Source organism: Emydura macquarii, unplaced genomic scaffold (genome assembly GCF_026122565.2).
Source record: "Emydura macquarii macquarii isolate MOO-44397 ecotype Brisbane River unplaced genomic scaffold, CSIRO-AGI_Emac_v2 contig_2676, whole genome shotgun sequence".
Classification (NCBI taxonomy): domain Eukaryota; kingdom Metazoa; phylum Chordata; order Testudines; family Chelidae; genus Emydura; species Emydura macquarii.
This window is the reverse complement of record NW_027132813.1, coordinates 32787241-32811946: the sequence shown is the minus strand read 5'-3', so window position 1 is coordinate 32811946 and position 24706 is coordinate 32787241. Positions and strand designations below refer to the sequence as shown.

The following is a 24706-nucleotide window of genomic DNA, read 5'->3' as shown; positions in this document are numbered from 1 at the left end:
GAGGGACTTCCGGAAGGGCCGGTGGAGAGTCGTAGTCGGACGTTGGGCGCGCGAGAAGGGCAGAAACTACATTTCCCACCATGCGCCTGACTGAGCTCCGCCCCCCGCAGAGCGTCATATCCTGTCATCACGGACTGTCTCCTCCCCTTCGAGTCTCGACTCATCGTCGGCCACCAGCAGTAGCCGCTATTGCTGCCGTATGAGGCTGGCTGCTGCTGCGCGCGGGGGGCCCGCGGTCCTTCGTCTGCAGCCTTGCGGTTACGGCCGCGTGCCCGACGTGACAGGGCGGCGGGCCCCTGCGGGAGAGGAGAGGCGAGCCCGTAGCCAGCCCCTACCCTTCCCCAGCACCCCCCGTGCCTCGGCTGGGCGGTGGCGGCGTGAAGCAGAGACCCGCCCCTCCCCCCCACCCCGGCCGCGGGCAGGAGCAGCGCGGGCCGGCGCTGGGTGTGCTGCGCTCGGGACTGGCCGGCGGGGGGCGCCGCGCGGCGGGTTCTGGGCTGGCTGGTGACCGTTGGTCGGTCCGTTTGGAAACGGGGGAAGGCAGCGGGGCCTGGCAGGGCGGAGGACGGGCTGGGAAGCGCTGAGTGGGCCAATGGGGCGGTTCTGGGCGAGTCCGTCCCCGCCGTCAGGCCCTGCTGCGGGGAACGCAGGGAGTGGAGGGGTTGAGCTAGGGGCCCTCTGGCTGGCTGCTGGAGGGGGCGAGCCTTTACCCGTGGCTTCACTGGCTTTACTTGTGCGTTGGGTCAAGGAGAATATTCACTCAGAAATCCAGAAGAGGCTTTATCTTCTCCAGCGCCTTTGCTAGGGTAGGGCCCTCTCACCTGGCCTCCCACCAGGCCCCATGTAGACCTCACCTGCCACACTGCCAGCTGGGCAGACCCTGGTGCCATTGCCAGGTGGAGACGTGGAGCGATTTGCGGACTCAGGGTCTTTAGTAGGCAACAGAGATTAATTCTGCAACCACCCTCTGATGTAGTACTGCCAGTGAGTGCCAGATTCCATGAAAAATGGCTAGATTTGGAAGTGATGGTGGGGAAATGCTTTTGGCAGGTTGTGAGCTATGTAGGAAAGAAATAAACAGAACAGAGGTTCATAAGATGTAATAGTTTACATGGCAATAATAAGAAAATATTTGAGGGTAAGAGTTAAAATGGAGCCAGAGTAGATGAAGAATGGCACCTCTTGACACAAATCTGAACTGGTGTGGCATTTATGCTACATTATTTTAACAGTCTGACCTTTTTGTTTAGGTTTTGACTGACGGATTTATTTCTGTTGAAGAAAAGAGGGAATTGGGCTTAAAGTTTCTATAAGAAATGAAAGTATTGCTTTTCAACCATGTCCATCCATAGAATTGCAGTGAGCAGACATTCCGTTCTCCCTCCCATTGTTCCTGACAGTGATAAGAAATTTTTGGACAGTATACAAAGATACATCATTTCAGAAATTGAAAAAGTGGGTTGTACTGAACAAGGACCAGCTGAGGAGTACTACACTATATACAGAAATGTGTTTGACAAGGTAACAAAGCACTATAGGAAATATTTTCTGTATAAGCGAGCAGTGGAAAGGGCTGCCAATCTTAGATGCAGTGACAAATAGGGACTTTTGTGTCATTTTAAAAAAAAAATGAGACTTTAGACCTAAATCCTCAAAGATATTTACCCTAGTCCAGAGGACCCCAAACTGGGGGGTGTGCCCCCTGGGGGTGTGTGGCAGGGCCCAAGCCAGCCCCCATGAGGTGGGGAGGGAGCACCACTCTGCCCTGCCTCCAGCTGTAGTCCCCGGCCCCTGGCTCCCAGTCCAACCATGGCTCTGTCCCTGCCCATGGTTCCGCTTCCAGCCCCAGATGTGGCCCCAGCTCCTAGCCTGGCTGCAGTCCCAGCTGCGACTGCGGTCCCAGCTGCAGCTCCCTTCCCGGCCCCACTCCTGCAGGTGAGGTGGTACTGACAGGGTTAAGGGGGGGATGTGAAATAAAAAGTTTGGGCACCATTGGCCCAGTCAATGAAATCAATGGAAGTTAGGTGCCTAAATACCTTTGAGAAGCTGGGCCTTAGTGCTCACAAGACAAGTGCAGTACTGGAAGCAGCAGTATAAGCTTTCTCACCAATGTACTCCATCTCTGACCTGGAAATACTGGGTTTAGGGGTGAAAGAGTGGCATAGTCTCCATAGGTATATAGGGCCAGATTCTGCTTCACGTTAATGCAATTTTGTGCTGCTGTGCCATTTCGAAGCGGCCCTAAAACTAGCATAGACAGCAATTACGCATGCATTGTAGTGTAGGGAGATCATACAGTGGAGAGACTTCATCGTGGCTTCTATACCATATCCTTTCTTGCCGTTGGCCCAAGGGGCATAGCTGGGGGAAGAGGATGGGGCTAGGTGTCTATGATCTCTGGCTGCCATAACCGCCCCTCGGGACTGTTGGCAGCTGATGTAAATTAAAGCAGCTCTAATTTACGTTGGGGGATCAGACTGTTACTCACTGGTTTTAGGATTAATGCCATTTTGCACTCTTGACCCTCTATAGTTGCACTGAGCACTGTTTGAATGGAGCTAAGGATCAGACTATATTGTCTGGCCTTTCACTGGAGACCGGTAACAAATGCACCCTTGTGGTGGTGGTTTTGTAATGTGGACAAGTAGGAACTAGAATGAGACCACTAAGTCACTTCACTGCACAGTCATTCAGTTGGTAATGACTTTAGATCACTACTGACCTGAGTTGTTGAGTAATCAACCGCTGACTCATCCTATACCATTACAAATAGGGAGTATGAATAGCACCTGAGGGAAGGTACTAAATTCTGGCTAGTTAATAAAGAATGTTAGAGAAATAAGTACATTTCAGAGTGTTTTCAGGTACTAAAGGTTGATGCTTTAAAAAAAGGTAACATGGATTTTGACATATTAAGTATATTACGGGCCTAATACTGTTCCCATTTAAGTAAATGGCAAAATTCCCATTGAGTTAGACAGGAGCAATCCTTAGAATTGAACTTTAGTGCTTTTATTACTGATCAGAGCAATCAGTTATTTCTCAGGATTTTTAACTCAGTAATATTCTGGTGAGAAGGACACTACTTTAGAAAGTGTTTGCTTTTTTTCCCCACCCAAGAGAGGGTAGGGTGCATGGGCCCTGGCCAATTTGGGGGCCCCCACAGGAAAGCTGGGACCTGTGTACATGTAAGGGGGACACCGGTGCCAGGACTGTGGCCCCATCCCTTGCTTCACTTCCCCCTGGGGCCTTGGGCAAGCCAGGGCCGTGGTATGGGGAGCCCCAGACCCTCCATCTATCTTGGGCAAGTGCCCGAGAGCAGCCCCAGGCCCATGTCCCCGCCTCCCGGTATATGTCTCCTACCACTCTGTTCTGCCTTTGTGAGGAAATGGACTCATTGATTCAATAGACCTTTTCCCTAGATACCTTGATCTTAATATATGATAAATTTGGTGTGCAATTGCCAAAACTCATTTACATAAAAAAGAAAATTGGTCTGAGATACAATAGCATTATTTGAAGTCATAGACAATAACTATAGACTCTGTAATATTTAATACATTATAAAATTAATTATAAAATTGGAATAACATAGCATTATAGCAGTCTGGGAAAGACACTCATACATAGAAAATCTTTAAATACCAACACAGGTAAGCTCCTTTCATGCCTTGAATGTTGTCCCTTACTTCAAGATGTGGCAAGGTAATGAATTTCCTCAAAGGCTCACACAACTGCTTCTGCCTTTTAACATTTATCCCATCAGGTGTTCCATTCCTTATCTCTGAAGGCTTTTTGCTTTGATATTAATTTCCTCACATTTTTATATTGAATATTGAATCCTCTCAAATAAATGGAGTTTGACTGCTCTGTGATGGAGCTACTTATTGAGCTGGCACTTTTAAAAACAGCTCGTACTTCCCATTGACCGTATTCCATTTTAAAGGTATTTAAAATGCATTAAACTAGTCAATCTGATGTTCATTAATATTACATAAATTGACTCAGTATTCACAGGATAAATAGATTTAGAGACTTTAAGCATAAATCTTGGCTTCTGCTTTGTTCCTGTAAATAGCCATATTGACTTTATAAACCAAAATCTATAGCGGCACCCAGCTGACCAGCTACACTGAAAATCAGTTTGTTGGTTCCATTATATACTCCCTTATTGAACTTGGCCATTTGAATTGCAGACAGAAGCCTGGCATGTAAAGTTTCAGCAGAGTTGATATTTTTTTTTCCCCTCCCACAAACTTTCATGTGAAGGGTCTTAATAACTTACAGTAAATGCTTGAGAAATAAAGCTCTGGTGTTAGACTCCTTATTCCATTTTCTCATGTAAACAGGACTAACTTATTTCCTTTGAAAGCTCTCTGCTTTGCCTGTGGGGTACTCTTCCATTTTTTCTCCACTTTGATATCCCTTACATGGCACGATGACAGTTATGGCTACTCTTCTAGCTGAGGAGGATTAGATATAACATCTTTTGGAATTAGGCTGCAGGGTTGCTGTTGAGGATCCTGAAAGCATCCCACTGTGACCTGAGTGATCCTCTCTGTGTTGTGCCATGCTTTTTTCAGCTGCCAAGAGAGATGCCAAGTACAGGAATCAGAACTGGGACTTCTGCATAGCTACTTTTACATACATGTAAAACCAGATTTGGTTGCATGAATAAGGGCTGCAAAATTAGCCTTCCAAATTGTGAGTTTGAATTATTTGCTTTATGCTATTTTAAAAAACATAGTCCTGGTCCCTTACTCCTTGGCCTTTCCATAGCTGTAAGTGCTGTGAAGACATCAGGCTTAGTATCTATTGGAGAAAGCATGTCATGATGCTGAAAAAGCTGTATAAAGAATGGTGTTAATGTGTCCTGCAGATTATCCCTTAATTTTAATAATGTTTGAGATTATTTAAACTGAAGGAAGTATGGAGTTCTTTTGTCAACATTTACAGTGTTTGTGCACTTCCATCACCTTGGCCAATTAATTTAGTTATTTAATTAATTTAATTAGTTTAATTAGTTTTGTTAATTTAGTGTTCTGCTTCTCATGCATTAGCACAGCGCTGCAAATTGGCCCCAGGAAGAGGGTACTATGTCCAATTGTTTTGATTTACTCTGGCTGTTGTGCTATTTGGAGATTTGAGGGGAATAATAAGGATGTTCCATTAACTAGCTCTGTATAAAGCATTGCAGATGGAAAAACATGTCTTCACAGATAATAGAGCATGTTACTGCGTACAAGAACATTCTGACTTCAATCAAACAGGAGTATGATGCATTTATTGAAGCAATAAAAAAGGGCCAAAGGAATGCATTTTATCTTCATGGAAAATTAAAAGTTCTGGCATCTGAGCCTACAACTCTAGTATATTATAGAAAAAGAACAATCCAACTTGAAGACAAGTAAGGCCACTTCTAATATATTATGTAAGGCAACGTGATATTAGCTTGTGTATAAATAATTTTAAATGTAGTTGATTTATCACAGTTGTGACTTTAAAAAGTTGTTTTATTCTGTTATTCATTAGGTGGAAGTTCCAAAATGACTCTGTAATTGTTAAAAGAATAATTTAAAGTTTTGCTATTCCAGGGCTTATTCTACAATTCTTGTGCAGTCAAAACTCCCAGTGAAGTCAATGGAGATTTTGCCTGCATGAGTACTGCAGGATCAGGCACTCACTGTCTCCCCATTTGTAAAATAAAGACCACATAGCCTCAAAGTAAAGATTCATTGTCAAAATGCATTATATTAGGACATTTTGTTTAATTTGAGAAGTATAAAACAAGAAGAATTATTCACTTTCCCACAGTCTATGTGGCTCTCTTTACTGTCTCTCATGGTAGGGACTGGTGTCATGTAGTAGCATGTATGTGATAAGATTATGAGAAGGTGCCTGCCTCTAGCCACAAACAGAATCAAATGGAATTAATATGGCATGTTAGGGGACACAAAGAACTGAGATGGCAGAACAGCATCGTGACGAGCTTAGTGTAGCATCTGTTCGCCCTGATGATCTCTGATTTCTAAGGCGTAGAAAAGAAAATGTAGAATTTTTTCTTTGTTTCAGGATAAAAACTATTGAGAGAAATTCTGCCAGAATTCAAAATCTGATATTGAAAATAAGAAATATAAGAAAAGTGCCCTCTACAGAAGCTTTGACTCCAAGAAAAAAGATAAACCCTGCTAAGCCTATACCAGGTAAAGACCAATATTGTGTTTGATAGTCTGAGCATTTCTTTTGTATTAAAGCTTTGCTCTTAACTAAAGAGAAGCTATATACACACAGAGGGCAGCATTGATCCTCTAAGGCACTAGCCCATGTTTGGGTGGTACAGAGCCTCACTGGCCCAGTGGAAGCTCTGGAAAGATGCATGCCTCAGGGAGGCATATGCCTTCCAAAGCTCTTTGGTTGTCATGCGGAGCATGCCCACTATTACATAACTTCAAACAGCACGTTTCATTTCACATCCAGCCAAATCTACTGGTTTGTATGGGAAGGAGGGACAGGGCCATGGGCAACCCCACATCCCCTCTTTGGGACACCTAGCAGGACTTATATCATGCAGTGCTTGAACTCACTGAGCTAGATTCATGTTTAGGCTAGCACTGAGTTCAGCACGGGCAGAAGAGATGGCTTGTGTCTCCTTGATTCTGGGGCAGCTGGGGGCCAATTAAGTCCTTCTGTGCAACCTGGGACGTCCCTAAGGTCTGTTCTAACTTGTGCCACTGCTGTAATAGACTCTATTGGCAATTGCAGGTGTGCAGAATCACCAGAGCCCAGGAGAACCTCAGCCACTCCTCTCCCCCTTCTATCCCTGTTTCTACCCCAGTCTATGTTAGGATATTCATTGCAGCAGGGCCTTCTGCAAGAGTGTGCTGAGCCATCTCTGCAGCTGCTGCACAGAACCTCTTGCACTGGGAGTGTTTCTTAGATGGGGTGCTTACAGCTTGTCCATGTCCCCTTTGAAGTCAGTGCAGCCAACACAAAGGGGTCATAGAGCAGAGACGAATTCCCCCACTAAGCCCAAGGGTTAGTTATTACCAACTCATGTGGCAGTGCCAGGGAGAAGACTCAATGTCTTTCTCTCTTGTTGCTCAAAAGCTGGTCACAATCCGGCCATTAATGTTTGGTCAGTACTTAACAAATTGAATCTAAATAGCGAGATGTACATGTGTAGTATATAACACAGCATTTGTGCATTTGAGAGTCCTCAGTGATGGAACATTACACCAAAACTAACAGATTCAATTAAGACTGTGGAACATTATCGAACCTGAAACTTATCACCTTCTATACATTATTTTTTTTTCAGTTATTAATAGAGATGGGCTCTAAATTTAAGGGAAACTTGGGTTAGGTCTGAGCTGCAAAGTTCAGATATTATCCCTAAAATGATATCATCTTCCTTTTATTCAGTGTTGATTTTCAGGTTAGAGAACCCTAGCAAATTACCTGCATCACAGTTTCTGTATACACCTTGTGTATTGATCACAGTCAAGAGCTCATGAAAGGCATTTTCTTCTTCAACAGGTCTGTCTGTAAAAGAATCTCTCAGCTTATATGCTCTTTCTAGACACCTTGCCCAGCTAGAAAGGAGAGTTCAGGAACTGAAAGATGACATGATATCAAAATATATCCCTCTGGAGAGCACGTCTGGCTTAGAGCAGGAGCTCAAGCGCTCACTGGAGCTCAGAGATAAGGCAGAGGCAGTGAATGAGAAACTCAGACTTAGGTACAAGTGTCCATCCTAGAACATACCTTATTTTTATGTTAGTGGTATTCTCTATAGCGTTTTGTCTGTCACATAGATTTGGCTTCGGTATATTTATTGTTAATACTGATCTTGTTTAACAATGTTAATATTAGGTCTGTCCTTTACTAACCTCTATCATTGTACTCAGTACTTTGCAAAATACATGGGAAGACATGGTCTTTGCCCTGAAGAGTTTATAGTCTAAACAAATAATGCAATGTGGCCACATAGGTCAGATCCTGGCCCCCTGCTCTGTCCTCTTTGCATTGCTCCAGCAGCACAAAGAAGATAGAGCTGCCTCAAATAGGCAGCCAGGGATTTCCCTGATGTAGGGGAAATAACTAGATGGCAGATGACAGCGGATGAAGATGCTCCATTGGCAAATGAGGGGACCATTCTAACTGGTATGATCTAGAATAGTCCTTAGACTGCTTTAAGTTATACTAGGGGCAGTTTTGTGCCCCATCTGTGCCTAGATTGTGGGAGATGAAAGGTGCTTTAGTTGAATTGAGTGCTGCTTGCTGGGATCTGGGCATCTAGCTCATAGTATGCTAGTGATCGGAAGGTGCAGGTCAATACAAATCAGTGCAGGGCTTTTTTATTACATAAATGTGACATCCTTCCTGGGTTTGGTGGATTAATGATGCTTGGAAGAAGTGCATTTTCAGAAGGGTTTTAAAGGAGGAGAGGATGGGGTACCTGTTACATTAGGACAGATAAAAGCTCCCTGGTGTTGTAAAAGGCAGCAAAGAAGAAAGCACAAAGATGAAAGTAGGAGAAGGATACAAGGGAAGCAGTTGGGGAGGAAGGCTTGGGTAGAGCGAAGGGAGGGAGGGATTAGAATGAAAAGAGATGCAGGCAGGGGTGGAACTTTGTAAAACCTTGACATTAAGGGTTAACTTGAATTTGATCCCTCATGGGGAGCTACGTTAATTTGAGGAATTCCTAATGAAATGTTTGATTCTGTCTTTAACTGTTTATAGTTATAATAGAATTACATTGGTTGCAAATGCTGTTTCTGCCTGGGCAAAATCTGACAAGAGCACCTCCCTGCAAGAACTCCTCTGTCAAGTCATGAAAAAAAAGGAAGTTGTAAAAGGTAAAACCAGTAAAAATAGGAGGATGGTATTATCAAGCATGTAAAATATGGTGCCAGATTCTCAGCTGGTGTAAATTAGTGCTTTTCCATTTACATCAATGGAACCATGCCATCTTGTACCAGCTGAGAATCTGACCTGTGGGGTTTTTTAATTTTTTAAAATCTGGGCTGGGATTCAAAGGGGCGTAAAGCAATTAGAAGTCCAGATGCCATTGAAACTTGGTGGGAGTTGGGCCCCTAATTCCTTTAGGTCGCTTTGAAAGTCCTGTCTCTTTTGACCTTGGGTCATCCATTTCTCTTATGCATGATGCTGCACGTGTCCATCATTTAGAGAAATAAGATTTTTGCCCAGAAATCTGATAAAGGGATAGAAAAATATTCACCGGAGTTATGCAGGGATGAATTTGGCCTTTGATGTTTTCCTGCAATTAAGATGAAGGTGAAGTGTCCTGAGGTGGTTTATACAACCTGCACCCCTCATGTGCTACCCATACCCCTGACCTTTATTCCAGAGTCACAGAGGTCTCCTGCTGCTAGTAGTTCTAATCGTCCAGGTCATTTAGTCAAGTGAAGCAGAGATGGTGAATGATTTTTATGATGTCTTCCAGCCAATTGCCTTAGGCGTAGTCAATCTTTTTATGAGCACTAATCATACTCCAAATCCTTTCTGACAAGATAATCTCAGGTGCTGCATGAGTAGAGTGCAGTGGTGCACTTGGCATCATATTGAATCTTGCTTGTTGCTCTCAACTTGTATTAGTGTAGACAGATGAGGGCTGATACCTCTGATGTTCCTCCACTCTGCACCTTCTAATGGGTTTTTAGACTGGGTCAAATTCTGCTCACATTTACCCCACTGTAAATCTGTACACTGAATTTGGTGGAGTTACATGGGTGTAACTGAGATCAGAATCTGTCCCTATGTCTGTGGTTTGCTGCTTGGAGTTTATAATGTGGTCTCCACCCTTCTCCCAGACAAAAGGGTTACATTCTGCCTGGAATGATATTCTATGAAGCTGCATTGGTTTGAGGTGGAACTGTAGAACATTTCAGGGAGTAGAATTTGGTCCTGAGGATATCACCTCTCATTCCTAGTTTCTGGCAGCCTTAGAGTATATGTCTGGGAACATAGACAGGGAAACTTTGTCGTAGAATTTACCTGGCATGATTGAAAGTGTTTCCTAATTACATTTCCACTCATGGGAGACTTCTTCAGTCTCTTCAATGCATGGAAAATGCATTAGTTTATATAAGGCCCCTTTCTTGCTTGCTAATGTTCCAGAGCCTTGTTAAAACTGTAAAACCACCTTTCTTGAAATCCATTTCTGTGGGTCAAAATTTTTTATCTTTTTGTACCCTTGCTATGTTAATGCTAGTTTTGTCTATTGAAATAATAATACGTGTATCTCCCAGTGATGTATCTGAATTTCAGCTTCTGCTGTCTCCAGCATCTCTCATATATTTGAACACGACCCCAGCAAAAGTAAAGAGGCTGAAGATTTGCTTGAATATATTGAAAGGTAAATAGAATACAAGAGTTGTATTCTACTCTATGTAAGCAGCTTGCAGCATTGCAGATAACATGTCTGGCTAACATATGGATAATATGTTTGGATAACATATCATGTTTAATGCAGTCCCTCCAGGGCAAATTAGTATTTTGTAAAAAGAGCACTTTTCTTTTTGTGAATTTCTGGAGTTTGTAAAATATGCTAGCCTGACAGCCCTGCAGATCTAAGTCAATTGGTTATCCACAGACCAGATGCAACAAAGATGGCTTCTTCACACTGCTCTGCTCATGTGCTTCAACCCTGACCTAGAAGATGACCTCTGGGGTGAAAAGGATAGTTTGAACTTTACTGCCCATTCCATCCTTGGCCTCTTTGCTGAAACTGCCAATAAAGATGTGAGCAGTGGAGGTGGGGGGTTTTGTGATATGAACGACTGTGAGATTCTTCGTCTAGATTTTTTTCCTAAATGTTGATAAGTGCCTACTATGATTTTCAAAAGCATCTATATGCCTGTTGGGAGTTAGGTGCTTTTGAAAATTCCACTAAGCACTTGTCTTCATTGTTAGGTGCCTAAATACCTTTAAAACTCTGACTCCTTGCAACTAAGAACTGGAATGAGATCATAAACTCATTTCACGTAGTCCATTGAACAGCCATTAAATGGTAACAGCTTCCAAGCACTACTGACATAGATTAGATTTGGCCTTAGTTTGATTCGTGAACTGAATGGCCATATTCCATTATACCAGTCCCTTCCAAAACAGCATCTTAAATATAACTTTAATTGAAATCTAATTACAACAGCTTCTTTCTGGAGATCAATATTTGTTAACCCAAGAGCAGTGCCACAAGTCAGTCTTTCAGGAGAAAATCTAACTGACACAGTCAGCAGGTGACAATGACAATATGCCATAGCCAGTTTTAGTAGGGACATTTCAGTGGGCTAATGATACGTTATCCTTATTATATGCTCTGAATTCAGATAACTGGACTCCCAATCTACATGTGGTTCTTCCCTTAACAGAGTAATCTGGGACAAGATTGCACCCCTACTGCCCTCAGGTATTTTGGAAGGGGATGCAGAGAGACCATGTGGTAGATGGAGCTCTGAGAAGGAATTCTGGCTGGGACCACATGCCATACCAGCAACTTGGTGACCATTTGCGAAAGAACAGTATGCTCTGTCCTCCGTGCCCACCTGGCTGTAAAAGCCAGTGTGGCAACCAGGACACCAGCCTCCCTGTCCTCCCTGCCTGCTATCATCTGGACACAGCAGCACCAGGGCGAAACAGGGTTGACACTATCCAATGCAATTCTAGCCAGTTAGCACAAAGGGGAAGCTTCTTGTACCCACTCCCTAGGAGCCCATGCTGAGGCTGAGCAGAATCTGACCTTGGAATAGTTAGTGTGGATGTAGACGACTTTCTGGGGCCACCCTCTTATCCAGCTGGTGGTGTGTGCCATGCAACCTGATTTCCTCGTTTAAATCCCCCCTCAAGGTTCCTTTGTTCTGGTCAGCTTTCCATTGCTGATCCACTTCCTGGATTTCATTGTGGACATTGTTTAAGTTGGTAGGCAGTGGTCAACGTTCCGTGACTCCGGTGTGCAGTGCCTATACTGATGATGTGTACCAAAAGAATCCTAAAAGATGAAGGTGGGGGGAAAAAAGTAATCTGGGGAATTGAGAGCCAATCAGAACTGCCACTTGCTCTCATCAAATATGCTTTGCTGAATAAATACTAGATTTTTAAATATATTCTTTGTATTAAAGCCGTGGTATTGCCTATGTCTTTGACATTTGATTCTAGGCTTTTTGGAGCGCCTTCCTTGGCTAGTTCACTACATTATCAACCAATCACTTCTTTCTTTTTTTGTTCCAGTGCTGTATTACATTCTTTTCCTTTATCTGTCCTAGATTCAATGAATTATTTTCATATGGTCAGTATGAGACTGCAGCAGTTTATGCAGCAAACTGTCCTAGAGGAATTCTCCGCAATGAAGAAACCATGATGAAATTTAAGGGTATGGAGTTTAAATGAAAATAACTTTGGTCAGATGCTTAGCAGGTGTAAATTGGCATCATTATTGATTTCAGTGTACGACACTGACTTACACCTGCTGAGAATCTGGCCCTATTATTCATGTTAAAAGAAGCCTGGAGAGGACTAATGTGAATTACTTGTGAGTGTTTGGATTTTACATTTTATTTTTACTTTGAAGTTTTAAAACAACCTAACGGTACATTAACACTACGATAAAAAACCCCATGGCACTAGGTCTCGGAGGGCTCAGGATGCAAGGCTAAAAATAGCTCAGGCTAGAGCCAAGGCTCTGAGACCCACTCCCTTCACAGGTCTCAGAGCTGGGACTCCGGCCTGAGCCTGAACATCTACACTGCAATTTTATAGCTCTGCAGCATGAGTCTGAGTCAGCTGACCTGGACAGGCAGAAGCTGTTCTGCTGGTCTCTAATTGTAGGGTAGACATACTCTAAGGATCCAGATCCTTGGTGCCTTGTCTGGCCACTTCGTATTCAGGCAACGCAGAGGAGCTGGATTCTCCTTGCACAGAGGAATTCCCTGAGTGGCATAATGGCAGCACAGCTGATTCTGCCACCTGCTCTTCTTCCTCTGTGTAAAGGGTATGGCTGTGGCAGGCTCTGAGTGATAGGGAGCACAGCTCTGTTCTGAGAATGTCACTGAACTTTACAAAGGCAATGGTTAGGTTTTTTTATCTTTTCACTTTCACTTCATAGGCAATTGTTAAAGATCAAAAGAAAAGACGTACCAAAAACTATATTAATATTCAGAATCTGATTACAAATTGGACACCAAGCTCTACATTAGGCTCTGATCTGGCAAAAAAATTAATCAAGTGCTTAAAGTTAAGTCCAATTGACTTCAGTGGTGCTACTCGTGAACAGAGTTAAGCGCACACACATATGTTGCAGGATTGGGGCCTTAGTTATAAACTTTTGGGGGCACAGACAGTCTTCCTATGGGTTTTACAGTGCCCAGCACAATGGGGGACAATTATAATTGGTGTTATTTCAATACAAATAATAAGTAATAATATATCATTAATAACAGAAGTACTAAAACAAGGAAACTGCCTTAAAGCTATCCTTACTGTTAACTATAAAACCGACATCCTCTGCAGAATGTTTTATAGTGAACTATTTGTAGTCTTACCACTAGGAGATGTATTTTCAAAACGATATGCAGGCATTTTCTTATGCAACTCTGTGTAGCCTCAGTGGGAACTCCCTGGTTTAAATCCACACATTTTGCTATGAAAATTTGTCCTTTGCATGTCCACAGACAAGGTGCAATCCTGTGATGTGCCTACCATTTTCTGTATTGAGTAGCCTCAACTCTCATTGACTAGCATGGCAGCAGAGGAGATTCAGCTGAACCTTTAGTGAGAATTTGGCCAGGGGATTCTGGGGATATCAGCAAAGCAAAAAAAATAAAAAAAACACCACAAAGAACAACCTATTGGAAAAATAAAAATGCCATTTTCCCAAATATTTTGCTCAGTGACTTTCCTTTTCCTCCTTCTAGCTCTTGGTGCTGTTAAAGGCAGGATTCTCCCTTTGCTGAGATATTTTGAGGCCCTCATAAGCTCAAGTGCTGCAGTTAGACACCCTCTGTGTGCAGCCATGACTCTGGAAGCAATCAAATGTGCATTGTCTGAAAAACAGTTAAATCTAGTTATGCATTGGGTCACACAGCAAAGGTAAGCAGGCCGATAGTGAACTTGGATTTGTATAGGTGTCTGCCCTTCATCTGTGAAAGTTGTATTTTGCATTTCCTAAGTGATTAGGCCTTGCCTATTCACTCTCCCTTTCTTGTAAATTAGAACCGTGCAAATACAATATAACAAAATGGCAAACTAACAAATACATTTATTTGATGTCATTTATTAAATTCACTGTGGTATAAATCAAGGCAAATGAGCAGCATGAAAAGCTAGTTTTTGCAGAATGCAACATTTTGTTTAGCAGCCTTTGTTAGATCACTTGAGACCAAAATTTTGTTTGACCCCTTTTCTCCTATACTCTAGTAAAAAGTTGTATAAAAATTGTGAGACATAGTGCTTTGCTCTGATACCATTTTTTAACAATTAGAAACCTGTAGTTATTGGAAAATTCAGAAGTTTTGTTTTACTCTTATGTGAGTATTTCTATACTAGCAGCAGCATCTATATGTTATTTAATACAACTACTTCAAGAGACAAGCCTGAATTGGAAATTCAAAGCTAGCGCCGCCGCCTTCCCCCCCCACCCCTATTTCATTTGTGGTAGTTGAGGTATTCAGATTTGAATCTCCAAAACTAATACTTCCTCTGCAATTTTGCTTCTTCGAGTGGTGTCTCTGTGTATACTCCACTTGAGGTGTTTGGCACTCTCCACATCCTGGATCAGAGACTTCCGTCAGCAATGGCCGTCCAGGTGGCGTGTGTGCAGCTCGTCTTGCCTCGCAGCGCCATTGGTGTCTCAAGCCGCACACACGCGACCCAACCCCCTCAGTTCCTTCTCAACCGTCCGTGGTCTGAGACTAAGCTCGCAGCAGTTCTCCTCATAGCTCGTCCTAATGCATAGATAGTGTAGAGTTAGCATTAGTTTGATGCTAATTTAGTCAGTAATTAGTTACTTACCCTCTCACTAGTTTTTTTGGGTTTTTTTAATTCCATTTTCCAGATCCAGTTCAGAAGCATCTTAAAATGATGGAAATCCCACAAGAACAGTTTAGGTGATTTTTCTACCATTCTGCATGGCATTAATCTAATTAGAATTCTGCTACTTGGGGCTGAAGCCATGTGAGAAAAGCTTGCAATATTTCTCAAAGCCTAGCCCATGTTTTGGCTTTGAACCCAAATTCCGTACCTAATCTGGGTCTGGATCCAAGAACCACTTTCCTGAACCATTTCTCTTCATTGCTTATCCTCCCACATGCAGTAACCTTTCCAAAAGAGCCATTACAGTGTGTTTATATCAATACACTAGAATTATAGTCATTACTAAAGCACTAAGATGCTGAAAATTATGTTGTCATGTTGAAATATAGCCAGGCCTTGTATGTGTAGGTGGACAGGTGGCTTACATGCTTTTGTCAAAACTACAAGGTTAGTAAAGGTCTCTGCCTGACACGCACCCTGAACTGCTTTATTATGACTTTAGAATGGCACTTGTACAAAAAATTCTAAAATATCTGAATTATACACTTGTAGACTCTAAGATCAGAAGAGACCAATATGATCATCTAGTCTGACCTCCTGCACAACGCAGAGCTGGAAGCAATGCCTGTAGTTAAGAGTGCCTAACACTTTCCATCATAAACCCCTGTTTTCAGTTGCTCATACCTTTGTAAAGCTTTAACTGTTCAGGCTGAAATTTTCCATGCCAGATGTCTGCCTCAGATTGAATTTCTTTGCAAAGTTAAAACAAAGCCATTTCTGAGAAAGATGTTAGAGAAAAACAGATTGTTTTGCCAATTTTAAAAAAAAATTCTTCTCAATGTTTCTTTGAAGAGTTCTGATGCCTTCATGTGTTGGAGTGGGAACTTGAAATTTGGCAGAGTAGCAGCGTTGGAGTTGGAGATGTCTTTTCCTGCCCTTGTGACAATCCATCCAAATTTGGCCAAGTTTTAAATACTTAAACTACCATGGTCATATATATTTGAGTTTGTTACAAGGCTGGCAGCTAAAATCTCCAAACGTTCTGTCTGAACTGAACGTGTTCCAGTCCCACACAGTTCCTTCATGCCAGCTGCACTGAGTGTGCTCTGAAATTCTTATGTGCCAACCCCTCCAAATGTATTGAGTAGGTTCCCAACCCAACAGCAGCAGACCCTTTGCCTGACGTGCCAGGTATCACAGAGTGGGCGGGATACACATTTCCCTTCCCCATATGCATTCCTGCACCCAACTGGAATTTCCCATATGCTGGAGAGCTGTAAGGGCTGCAGTTTCCTGTTCCAGCCACCAGCAGCTGACATGGGACAGACACTGATGAAGAGGTTGTCCTGTGCTCTCTGATCTCCGCCTGCTATGGCCTAAGCACATGGAAGGGGAAGGAGAAAGCAACCTGATTCAAAAGCAGAGTGAAGGACAAAGGCAGAGGGGCACGAAAGCTGAAGCGGAATAGTCAGTCTGGTACTTTCACACACAATCCAGTTCCACTCTAACTGCTTCTGAAGTGCACCAGAGTTATGAAAACACCCTAATAACTATCTGATTTGTTTTATTACCTTTTCTTCTTCAGGCTGACGTTTTGTGAGGCAGCAGGGGATGTGATTTATGATTATGGAGACGTGGAACCATTCAACAAGTCCAAGTGCTTGGCTTTGGCTCAGATTGCTTACAATCAGTGTGGTATGCACAAGAAAGCTGCCCTGTGCCTATGTAAACAGGGCCAAATTTGTGGAGCAATGGATTATATACAACAATTCAAAAACCTTTCTTTTGGTAAATCACAGAGAATTTATTATATTGTCTTTCATTATTTTTCTACCAAATGTTTATTTCAGGGTTAAAAAAAATAAGGCTTATCATGGTGACATTTTGGACTACATTTTTAAATGATACATTTTAAATGCACACTAAAAATCTAATCCTGTTCTCCTTGACTTTAATTGAAGCAGTATTTGGCTCTTAAGATGCCACTGCATATGTAAATAATATAAATAACTAGAAATGTTTTCCTAAAAGCAACAGAAGTGTCTAGTTCAGTTGGAAATAGGAAATTTCTTCAGCAAAACATGCTTCAGTAGCTCTCCAGTGATCTGCCTTAGAGACTAGTGGGAGACTGGTAGAGGATTCAGTTTTAGTTTCAGTCTGTAGTTTTAATAATCGATTAATTAATCTGATAACTAGAGGCTGCAGCGATAACTGCCTAATAAGTTCTTAGGGACATTTTCAAATTGTCTATAAAACCCTGGCAAATCAGAATGGCTCAATTTTACACTCATGACACAAGTTGCATGGCAGTGCAAAACCAGGCCCTCTGGAAAGATGTCTATAAAGCAGTTTCTGAAAGTTAGTCATTCTGGTAGAATTTTTCCCACACCTCAACCTCCGTTTTGGCAAGGCCGTTCTCTGCAAACTTGACATAGAATGTGGTGAGTGAGTTCCTCTAGTTTGACATGAAAATGTCCTTAGGTTTTTACCTGTGAAGGGCTAAAATCCTTGAAATAGTCACCAGATTTGTTTCTTTTGACACCAGTATGTAAAGAATCATGTTTAAAATCTGTCCAACTGCATCTGGCATTGGTACTGCATAGCAGACCTGCAACTTTAAGGTCATTTTAAAGTCTAAGGAATATTGACTTCAGCCAACTTCCAGGGTTTCTCCCAGGAGTTTTGTGGGGCAGCCACACAGAGTTCTTTACATATTTTTACAATGCGCTGTTTCTTGGATTTAGTAGGAATCTAGATTTGACCTAATGGGATTAGGGAATCAACTGCCAAACCAGGAGTGTTTTAACTCACTAGTCCCTTTGTAATTTGTTATTTTTGGATTTCTTTACTACTTACTATTCACATTTCTCATTTTATTTCTTGTGCTGTCTTGCCATACCTCCTAATTTTTTATGTATGTGTGTATGTATGTGTCTGTATTTATACACACACATTATGTACGATTTCAGTATCTTTTATAAATAGATAATGTTGTACATTTTTATAGACACATCCCTGATGTAAGAATCCCTGTGAGTAGGGATCAGTTGCAGCTTGTAACTTTGGAGAAGAGAAAACAATTTAGCTGTAATAATTGTTTTAAATTTTATTCAGCTGTAATAGATCAACCCACAACCACCACGCATCTGAGCAGAGGCTTCTAGGATCTTTTTTTAATGTTTCCAGATTATGCACATTTCCAACTTGGAAACTCTAGTGGTCAGTAGAGGGTGTCCTATTCCCCCCCACCCTCCCATGCTGGAGCCAACATTGAGCAGTTAAACAATAGAAAACCCTCACCATTCTCATGCTAGGCACATGGGTCTAAGATTAAGTGACTACTATAGCTTTGTATTTCAGATAAGTACATTTTAGCCAAGTAATTTTCTCTTTTTTGAAGCCATAATTCAGATTTATTCTGCATTCAAATACATTGACTAAATTCCTGATTCTGCAAGCATTTAGGCATATGCTTAGTTTAACTGAACTCAAAAATAAATAGGGAACAGGATTTTATCTGTATTAGCCACAGTAAATGGGTTTGTTCAAGACAAAAAAGTGGAGTAAATATACATGCACGCCTGATGTTGAAGGAAATCCTATTTTAATGTAATAACCTGGAAAAATTACTGACAGGATTAGCATCATCTTGGGTTTTTGGGGACACAGCTGGCACCTTGAACTTGTGCAACCAACATTTAAAAATCTGTCAGTATTGTCGTCATTTTGCATTCAGAAATCATCATTCTTTGATCAGATCTTCACTCTTTTCTTTCATTCCCTTTACTTTCCCAACCATTTGCATTACACAGATGAGGAGCATCCTGCTATATAGCCATGCTGACAAAACAATTTTTGTGATTGGTGTAGTGGAGAGTCACACTATCAGACTTTCCCATGTAGTTTTCAAAAAAAAAAAAAAAGTATTTGGATTATGCCAGGGGCAAAGTGATTTTTTTGAAAAAGGCTCTAGGCCAGATCCACAGCTGATGTAAATCAACATAGTTTCACTGATATCAGTGGAACTTCACTGATTTACATCAGCTTAGTATCTGGAGTATAAATTTAAATAACTTGAGCTGTCAGAAATAAAAGCATTAAATAAAGTGCTTCATAATCCATAGCTGCATCTTTGTAAAGGTAAAAACAAGAAGTCTACATCTAAATGGGCATGCAACTGCACATGCTTTCAAAACAAAGCTGTAAGGAAATATGATTAAATGAGAGCAGAAATATATGGAATGAAATCCTGGCTGTATTGGCAAAACTCTTGTTTATTTCACTAGGGCCTTGTTAATTTCACAGAGTGGGTATAGGACATGATTTTCTAGTTGTGTGTTCAACTGAGCTCCCCCATTCCTAAACTGACTGTATTAGGCTGGTCCCCTGGGGTGAGTTAGAGCAGCCTACGGGTTCTAATTTACACTAGCTGGCACTAGCCTCATCCTGCCATCATGGCAGTCAAGGATTGCTGAGCTGCAGGGAAGCCTTGGTTATGCTTTCCCAAACTTTGTCTCCTACACTGAATATCCATGAATGTGAATAGTTTAGGAGCAGTTATGCCAGCTCTACAGAACCAAAGCATCCCTTGCACTGGGGTGATCATCTTGTGGCTTAGGACTGCTTTGAACAGTGGAGCAGCAAAAAGCAGCCCTATTACAGCTAAGAATCTAGGCTACATTTGTTCCTCAATATAAAGAGAAAAATTATTTATCTAAACACCCTTGTTTGTTCTTTTCAGCTTGTCCCAAGGTCTTGAATAGTGAAATGTAAAAATCCCATCTGGCCAACTCTTATATCTTACTTCAGAAAACAGTATGTATGTGCTCAGGATTCATACAATCAGCAGTAAACATTTATAGGACCTGAGACTGATCAGTATGAATTCTCCAAAACAATAGAAATGCACCCAATGCAGAACCACAGATCCATCAAAATTACCCTATTAGTCCCCACTCTAAATAATTTCTTTGGATCATTGACTTTAATAAAGCCAGATACCTGTCAACAGTAATCGTATCCCATCCAGTCATTTAGCCAAACTATACGTATTTAGGGCCCAATCCTGCAGGAAGGCAGTAGATACTGAAGAAGTTTAGCATGCTACAGGATCATGCTACTTAGCTCTTATTTTTAACTCGTCATTTCCTCCACCCAGTCAGTCATTTTTCTATAAATGATTTCTCTCCATTATGTCAAACTCCATCTGCTGTTGTGGTGCTTATAAGTATTGCATTCTAATATTGGAGCTGTCTCACCAGTGCCATGTAGAGAGGGGCTATCACTTCAGTGTTGTGGGATGTTGTGGTACCTCTTTGTAAACACACTAAAATCACATTAGCTTCTCTTTGTGGCCATATAGCAATGCAAGCTTATAGCAGTTTTGCACTCTGCAATTTGCTAGGCCCCTTTTCAACATTGCTGCTTTCCAAGTCTCTCTCTTCCATTTTATATCTTCAGATTATTATTCCTCAATTCTGTTAGGTTGCATTTTCTAGTCTTTTATTTTCTGCCCACATTTCTAACAACTTCAAGGTTTTTTATTATTTCCGTCCTCTTTGATATTTGCAGCACTTTGCTAGTTAGTGCCATCTGTGAATTTAATTATCGTGCTGTTTATCTTTTCTTCCAGATAAACAGGACCTGATTCTGATCTCTCATATATTAGTTTTACACTAACTTAACTAAAGTTTCACCTGATTTACAGTGGTCAGTGAGATCAAAATTGGGGTTATCATGCTTCTGAGTCTGGAGTGTGTGTGTGTGAACACTCACAAATAAGTAATGTCCTTGATGTTTGTTTTCAGATGATTATTTATTCCTACTGAAAAACTGTCCTAGTATTGAGTTAATTCATTGTTTAACTCGAGAGTGGAATGGAAAACCAGCATTATTATCCATTGGGGCAACGATCTTCTCACTCATTGATACTGATCACAAAGAGCATGGTTTACAACTGTTAAAAGAAATAGACATGGGCGAGAAGAGTAAGTACAATACACTTATATTAACAGACACTTATAGCAAAGTTATGTAAATGTCATGTTTCTCAATTGCAATATCTGGGCATTTCCAAAGCAATTCCATAGTAAATTATTATAAAATTAATGAAAACAACGTTACTGAGGTCAGTCATTTAGTTGTGCTAACAAATTTAATTCAGCTCATTTAAAAACATATAAATCCTTTCCCTTTATACCATGTGTCTGTTGACACTTTGCAAAAAACAAACACCCCTCCCCCCATCCATCAATTATTGTTTCATGGATGCTCCTCTGATACCTGATTTATACCCAAGAGTGATTAAAAATAACTTAAGCACCTTCTGTTTATAATGGGCCCAATTCTGCAATCTCACTTTGAGATCAAAAAAGTTACTTATGTCATCTGCTATAGCCTTCCTTGCTCAGCTTTGTGTTCAAATGAGCACTTGTCTGCCTAGGATCTGCTGCAAGTTCCTGTACTTTCCTCTAGAGTTATTCTTGGCCATATACCTTGGTAACTTGACGTATTTGGTGTTTCCACTTGCAGCAATGATTACTCCCAACTAATGGCCTTATCCTGCTACCACTGAAGTCAATGACAAAACATCCATTAACTTAAAAAAGAGCAGAAGTGGGCCACACATTCCCCAGTCTTTCTGCTGGTCGTGGAGTTTCAGACATGATTTTGAGAGCTGTGGGAGGATGTGGCTTTTAATCTTTATAAATAAAGTAAACACTACTTTTCTGATGAATTTTTGATCAGTTATCTCTTTATTTGGTCATTGGCCTTAGAATTTATCCAACCTGAAAAAGAATTATTGATCTGTAGTCATATTATCCCCTAATATGCCTCTTTCTGTTCTTTGTTTAACATGAACAAAGCAGAAACTGATTGAGAGCAAATACTGTGCCACTATATTTTTTATTTTTTCTTCATCAGATGCACTGGAACAAGTTATTCTAAATGATACAGTCTGTACATTGGAAGGTTGGAAGAAGATTGCAGATACATGTGCAGAAAATAAGCATGAAAAATTGTCTCAGGATATCATCTCAATCCTTACTTCACAGGAAGGAGTGGTTCAGCTTTCTCCACTTGATGATGATGATGATGCAAAGATAATGGAACACGTTTTCTTGTAGTTCTTCTATTAAGCAATTGAGGGAGCTCTAACAACATTCAACCTAAGAATCGTTTGCTTGTAATAATCATAGTAAACACTGATCACTCAGAAATAGAGCTGAGAATTTTTTGCCATCAGACAAATTAGTAGCCCCTTTTAGTGTGTGTGTGTGTGTGTGTGTGTGTGTGTGTGTGTGTGTGTGTGTGTGTGTGTGTTAATGGGAAGGTATTTTCAGCATAGAACAAATTTAGACTATTTAGTTAATGAATATTGTAAAAATATGTTTATATATTTCCTTGTATTGAATAGTGCATCTAGTTCCCAGTTTTTCTTTTGTCCATCTGTGTTCTTCAGTCTTTGCTTTTTGGGTGGTGGTGGGAATCAAGCAACATCACAGGAGTCCCATTACCATTGAGATAATCATAACATTTTAGGACCTCCGATAGAAAGGAAGACAGTTACCTCCTTCGGACCACATTCCGCCTTCAGATATACGTGTGCAATTCCTATTAACTCCACGGGAAGTTGCACATGCATATCTGATGGTTGAATTACATTGTCAGAGGCAATCATGGGAGTCTTATTTGGTTCTTGTAGTTGGCTAAGAGACAGACATTACATTGGGAAAAGGAAAATACTCAAATATGGCCTTTGCCAGCAAATAAACTGGGTGTGCATTGGCAAAGCCCTTCAAAGGTGTGGGCATGAGAGCTAGTTTAACATCAAATACCAACATAAACAGGAAGAATGTTGAACAGCTTTGGCCATAGTCACTGTTACAGCATGTCCTAAATAGAAATTCTCTTTATAATTAGGGTAGCTCTAGCTGTCCCTATTTTGTCTCATCTTAAGTACATTTATAGAGTTTTTAAAAAGCTGTTTGACTAATTCTTTTATGTTGCCTAAGCTTGCAAAGCTGGGTTTTTTTTTGTTTTGTTTTTTTTTTTATTAGAGCCACCTTTATAAAGAACATTGTTCAAAACCTACCAATGTTCCGAGTTGTATGTGTGAATGGGGGTCAGGGAAGGGTATTCACTTTCTTTCTTGTCTCCTTGATAAATTGTATCAAACAACCTTTTGGATGTAGTTTATATATATATGTACATATGTGTATATTTTTTGAAAGACTGAGGATTATAGTTATTTATTTGTGACAGCACCCACCATGTACTAGGCCTTTTCAAACACTTGAGAAGGATGGCCCCTGCTTTGAGGCATTCACACTGTGCATTCGTCATTTGAGTGTATTTTCCGGTATATGTACTTAGTAATGAACATTAAAGCTTTTCTCCTCTCGGTCATTATTTCAAATCCAGCTCAGACTCAATAGTTTACTCAGTCTGGATGAGATAACTGTTATAGAATTTGGCAATGGACTGTAGCCCTGGGAGGTGGGACTAGGTTCAGATTTGTGTTTTCTGTATGTTCCTGTTGGCCACCCTCTTCTTCTGGCCAGGATTTCAGCTCTGGTCCAACACTTTCTGCACCCCAGCTGCTAGAAAGAGGAGGGATTTCTAAGACTCCAGAAAGCTAAGGACATTGAAAAGGTCTTAACTGAGACAGAGGAGGGAAGTGAGGCTGGCAAAAGCGAGAGGAGAGAAGAAAGGGGGTAAAAATAGTCATTCCTGTGAGGTCAGTACTATTAGTCCCATTTTACAGAGTCCTCTCTGAGGCAGGAGTGTTAAATGACATATCCATGGTTACATAGTATTAAGACTGCTAGTTGATTTAGGTTTTACAGCACACAGTCTTCACATCTGTAAAAGTGTACTGCAAAGCACACCAAAAAAAGGAGGGGCGGGGGATTTGCTCTTTACTACCTCTTGTTAAAAATAATGTAATCCTAGCATTATAAATGCACATAGTGCTTTATTATGGTGTAGTTTAATAGCATTTGCTGCCCAAAAGAGACTTCAGTCTAAGGGCCCAACACTAAGTGCTCCCACGTAGAGCTCTGATTATCTCCACTGGGAGTTCTGCATGTATGACACTTACAGATTGAGGATCTATGGGAGAGCTTATGATGTATAAATACTGTCTCAAAGTTTACCTGGTGTTTTGTGTTTGAAAATACAGACTAATGGGATTGTCTTTGCTTTATAGGACATTAAGAGGACAGTGTTAAAGGAAACGTGTGCTTTTCCAGATTTCAGATTTTCATTTCTCTCTCCACAATCTATTTCTGTTGTTTCTGTAGTAGGACCACCATTATCTGAGCATGGGCTTTCCCATCACCCAGCCTGACCTCATGAGAGTGTACAACAGATTTGTCAGCAACTTGATTATGAAACAAGGAATGATTGTGTTCAGTGATAAAACCAGAGTCTTGGAGGTACGTGCAAGCGCATAGGGGAGGGGGAGGCAGAAGGGGCTGAAGAATGTAGCTATTTTTTTCCCATTTAAACAACAATACTCTGTCATAACATTCTAGGAAGGATTTTTTTTTTATTGTAACAAGCTTGTGGTGTGGAGTTTAAACTTGGAGTTAGAAATCAACAACAGACATAATAGATATTTTTTGCATGTTCTTTAGGATCCTTCTATGTGCCA

General features: G+C 41.2%; 1 protein-coding gene across 3 annotated transcripts; it reads left to right on the top strand.

Moving 5' to 3' along the window:
- Positions 1 to 208: 208 nt before the first annotated feature.
- CLHC1 (clathrin heavy chain linker domain containing 1) lies at positions 209 to 23471 on the top strand. 3 transcript variants are annotated; one of them, XM_067565166.1, is made up of 12 exons: positions 209 to 312; positions 1251 to 1521; positions 5220 to 5407; positions 6073 to 6203; positions 7537 to 7738; positions 8743 to 8858; positions 10291 to 10378; positions 12285 to 12391; positions 13932 to 14106; positions 16634 to 16836; positions 20856 to 21035; positions 21973 to 23471. In XM_067565166.1, exons 2-12 carry the CDS (start codon positions 1339 to 1341, stop codon positions 22173 to 22175), a joined length of 1776 nt encoding a protein of 591 aa, XP_067421267.1. In that variant the 5' UTR covers positions 209 to 312; positions 1251 to 1338; the 3' UTR covers positions 22176 to 23471. The 3 variants fall into 3 exon arrangements, with proteins under 3 accessions (XP_067421267.1, XP_067421268.1, XP_067421269.1); XM_067565168.1 differs by lacking the exons at positions 209 to 312; positions 5220 to 5407 and having other exon boundaries at positions 1371 to 1521; XM_067565167.1 differs by lacking the exons at positions 209 to 312; positions 7537 to 7738; positions 8743 to 8858 and having other exon boundaries at positions 749 to 1521.
- Positions 23472 to 24706: the final 1235 nt, after the last annotated feature.

Bases quoted from the DNA above. Each gene is read 5' to 3' on its own strand.
- CLHC1 (XM_067565166.1), top strand. From the start codon at position 1,339: ATGTCCATCCATAGAATTGCAGTGAGCAGACATTCCGTTCTCCCTCCC. The intron at 1,522-5,219 runs GTAACAAAGCAC...ATGTCTTCACAG, and splicing joins ACAGAAATGTGTTTGACAAG to ATAATAGAGCATGTTACTGC. The intron at 7,739-8,742 runs GTACAAGTGTCC...AACTGTTTATAG, and splicing joins AATGAGAAACTCAGACTTAG to TTATAATAGAATTACATTGG.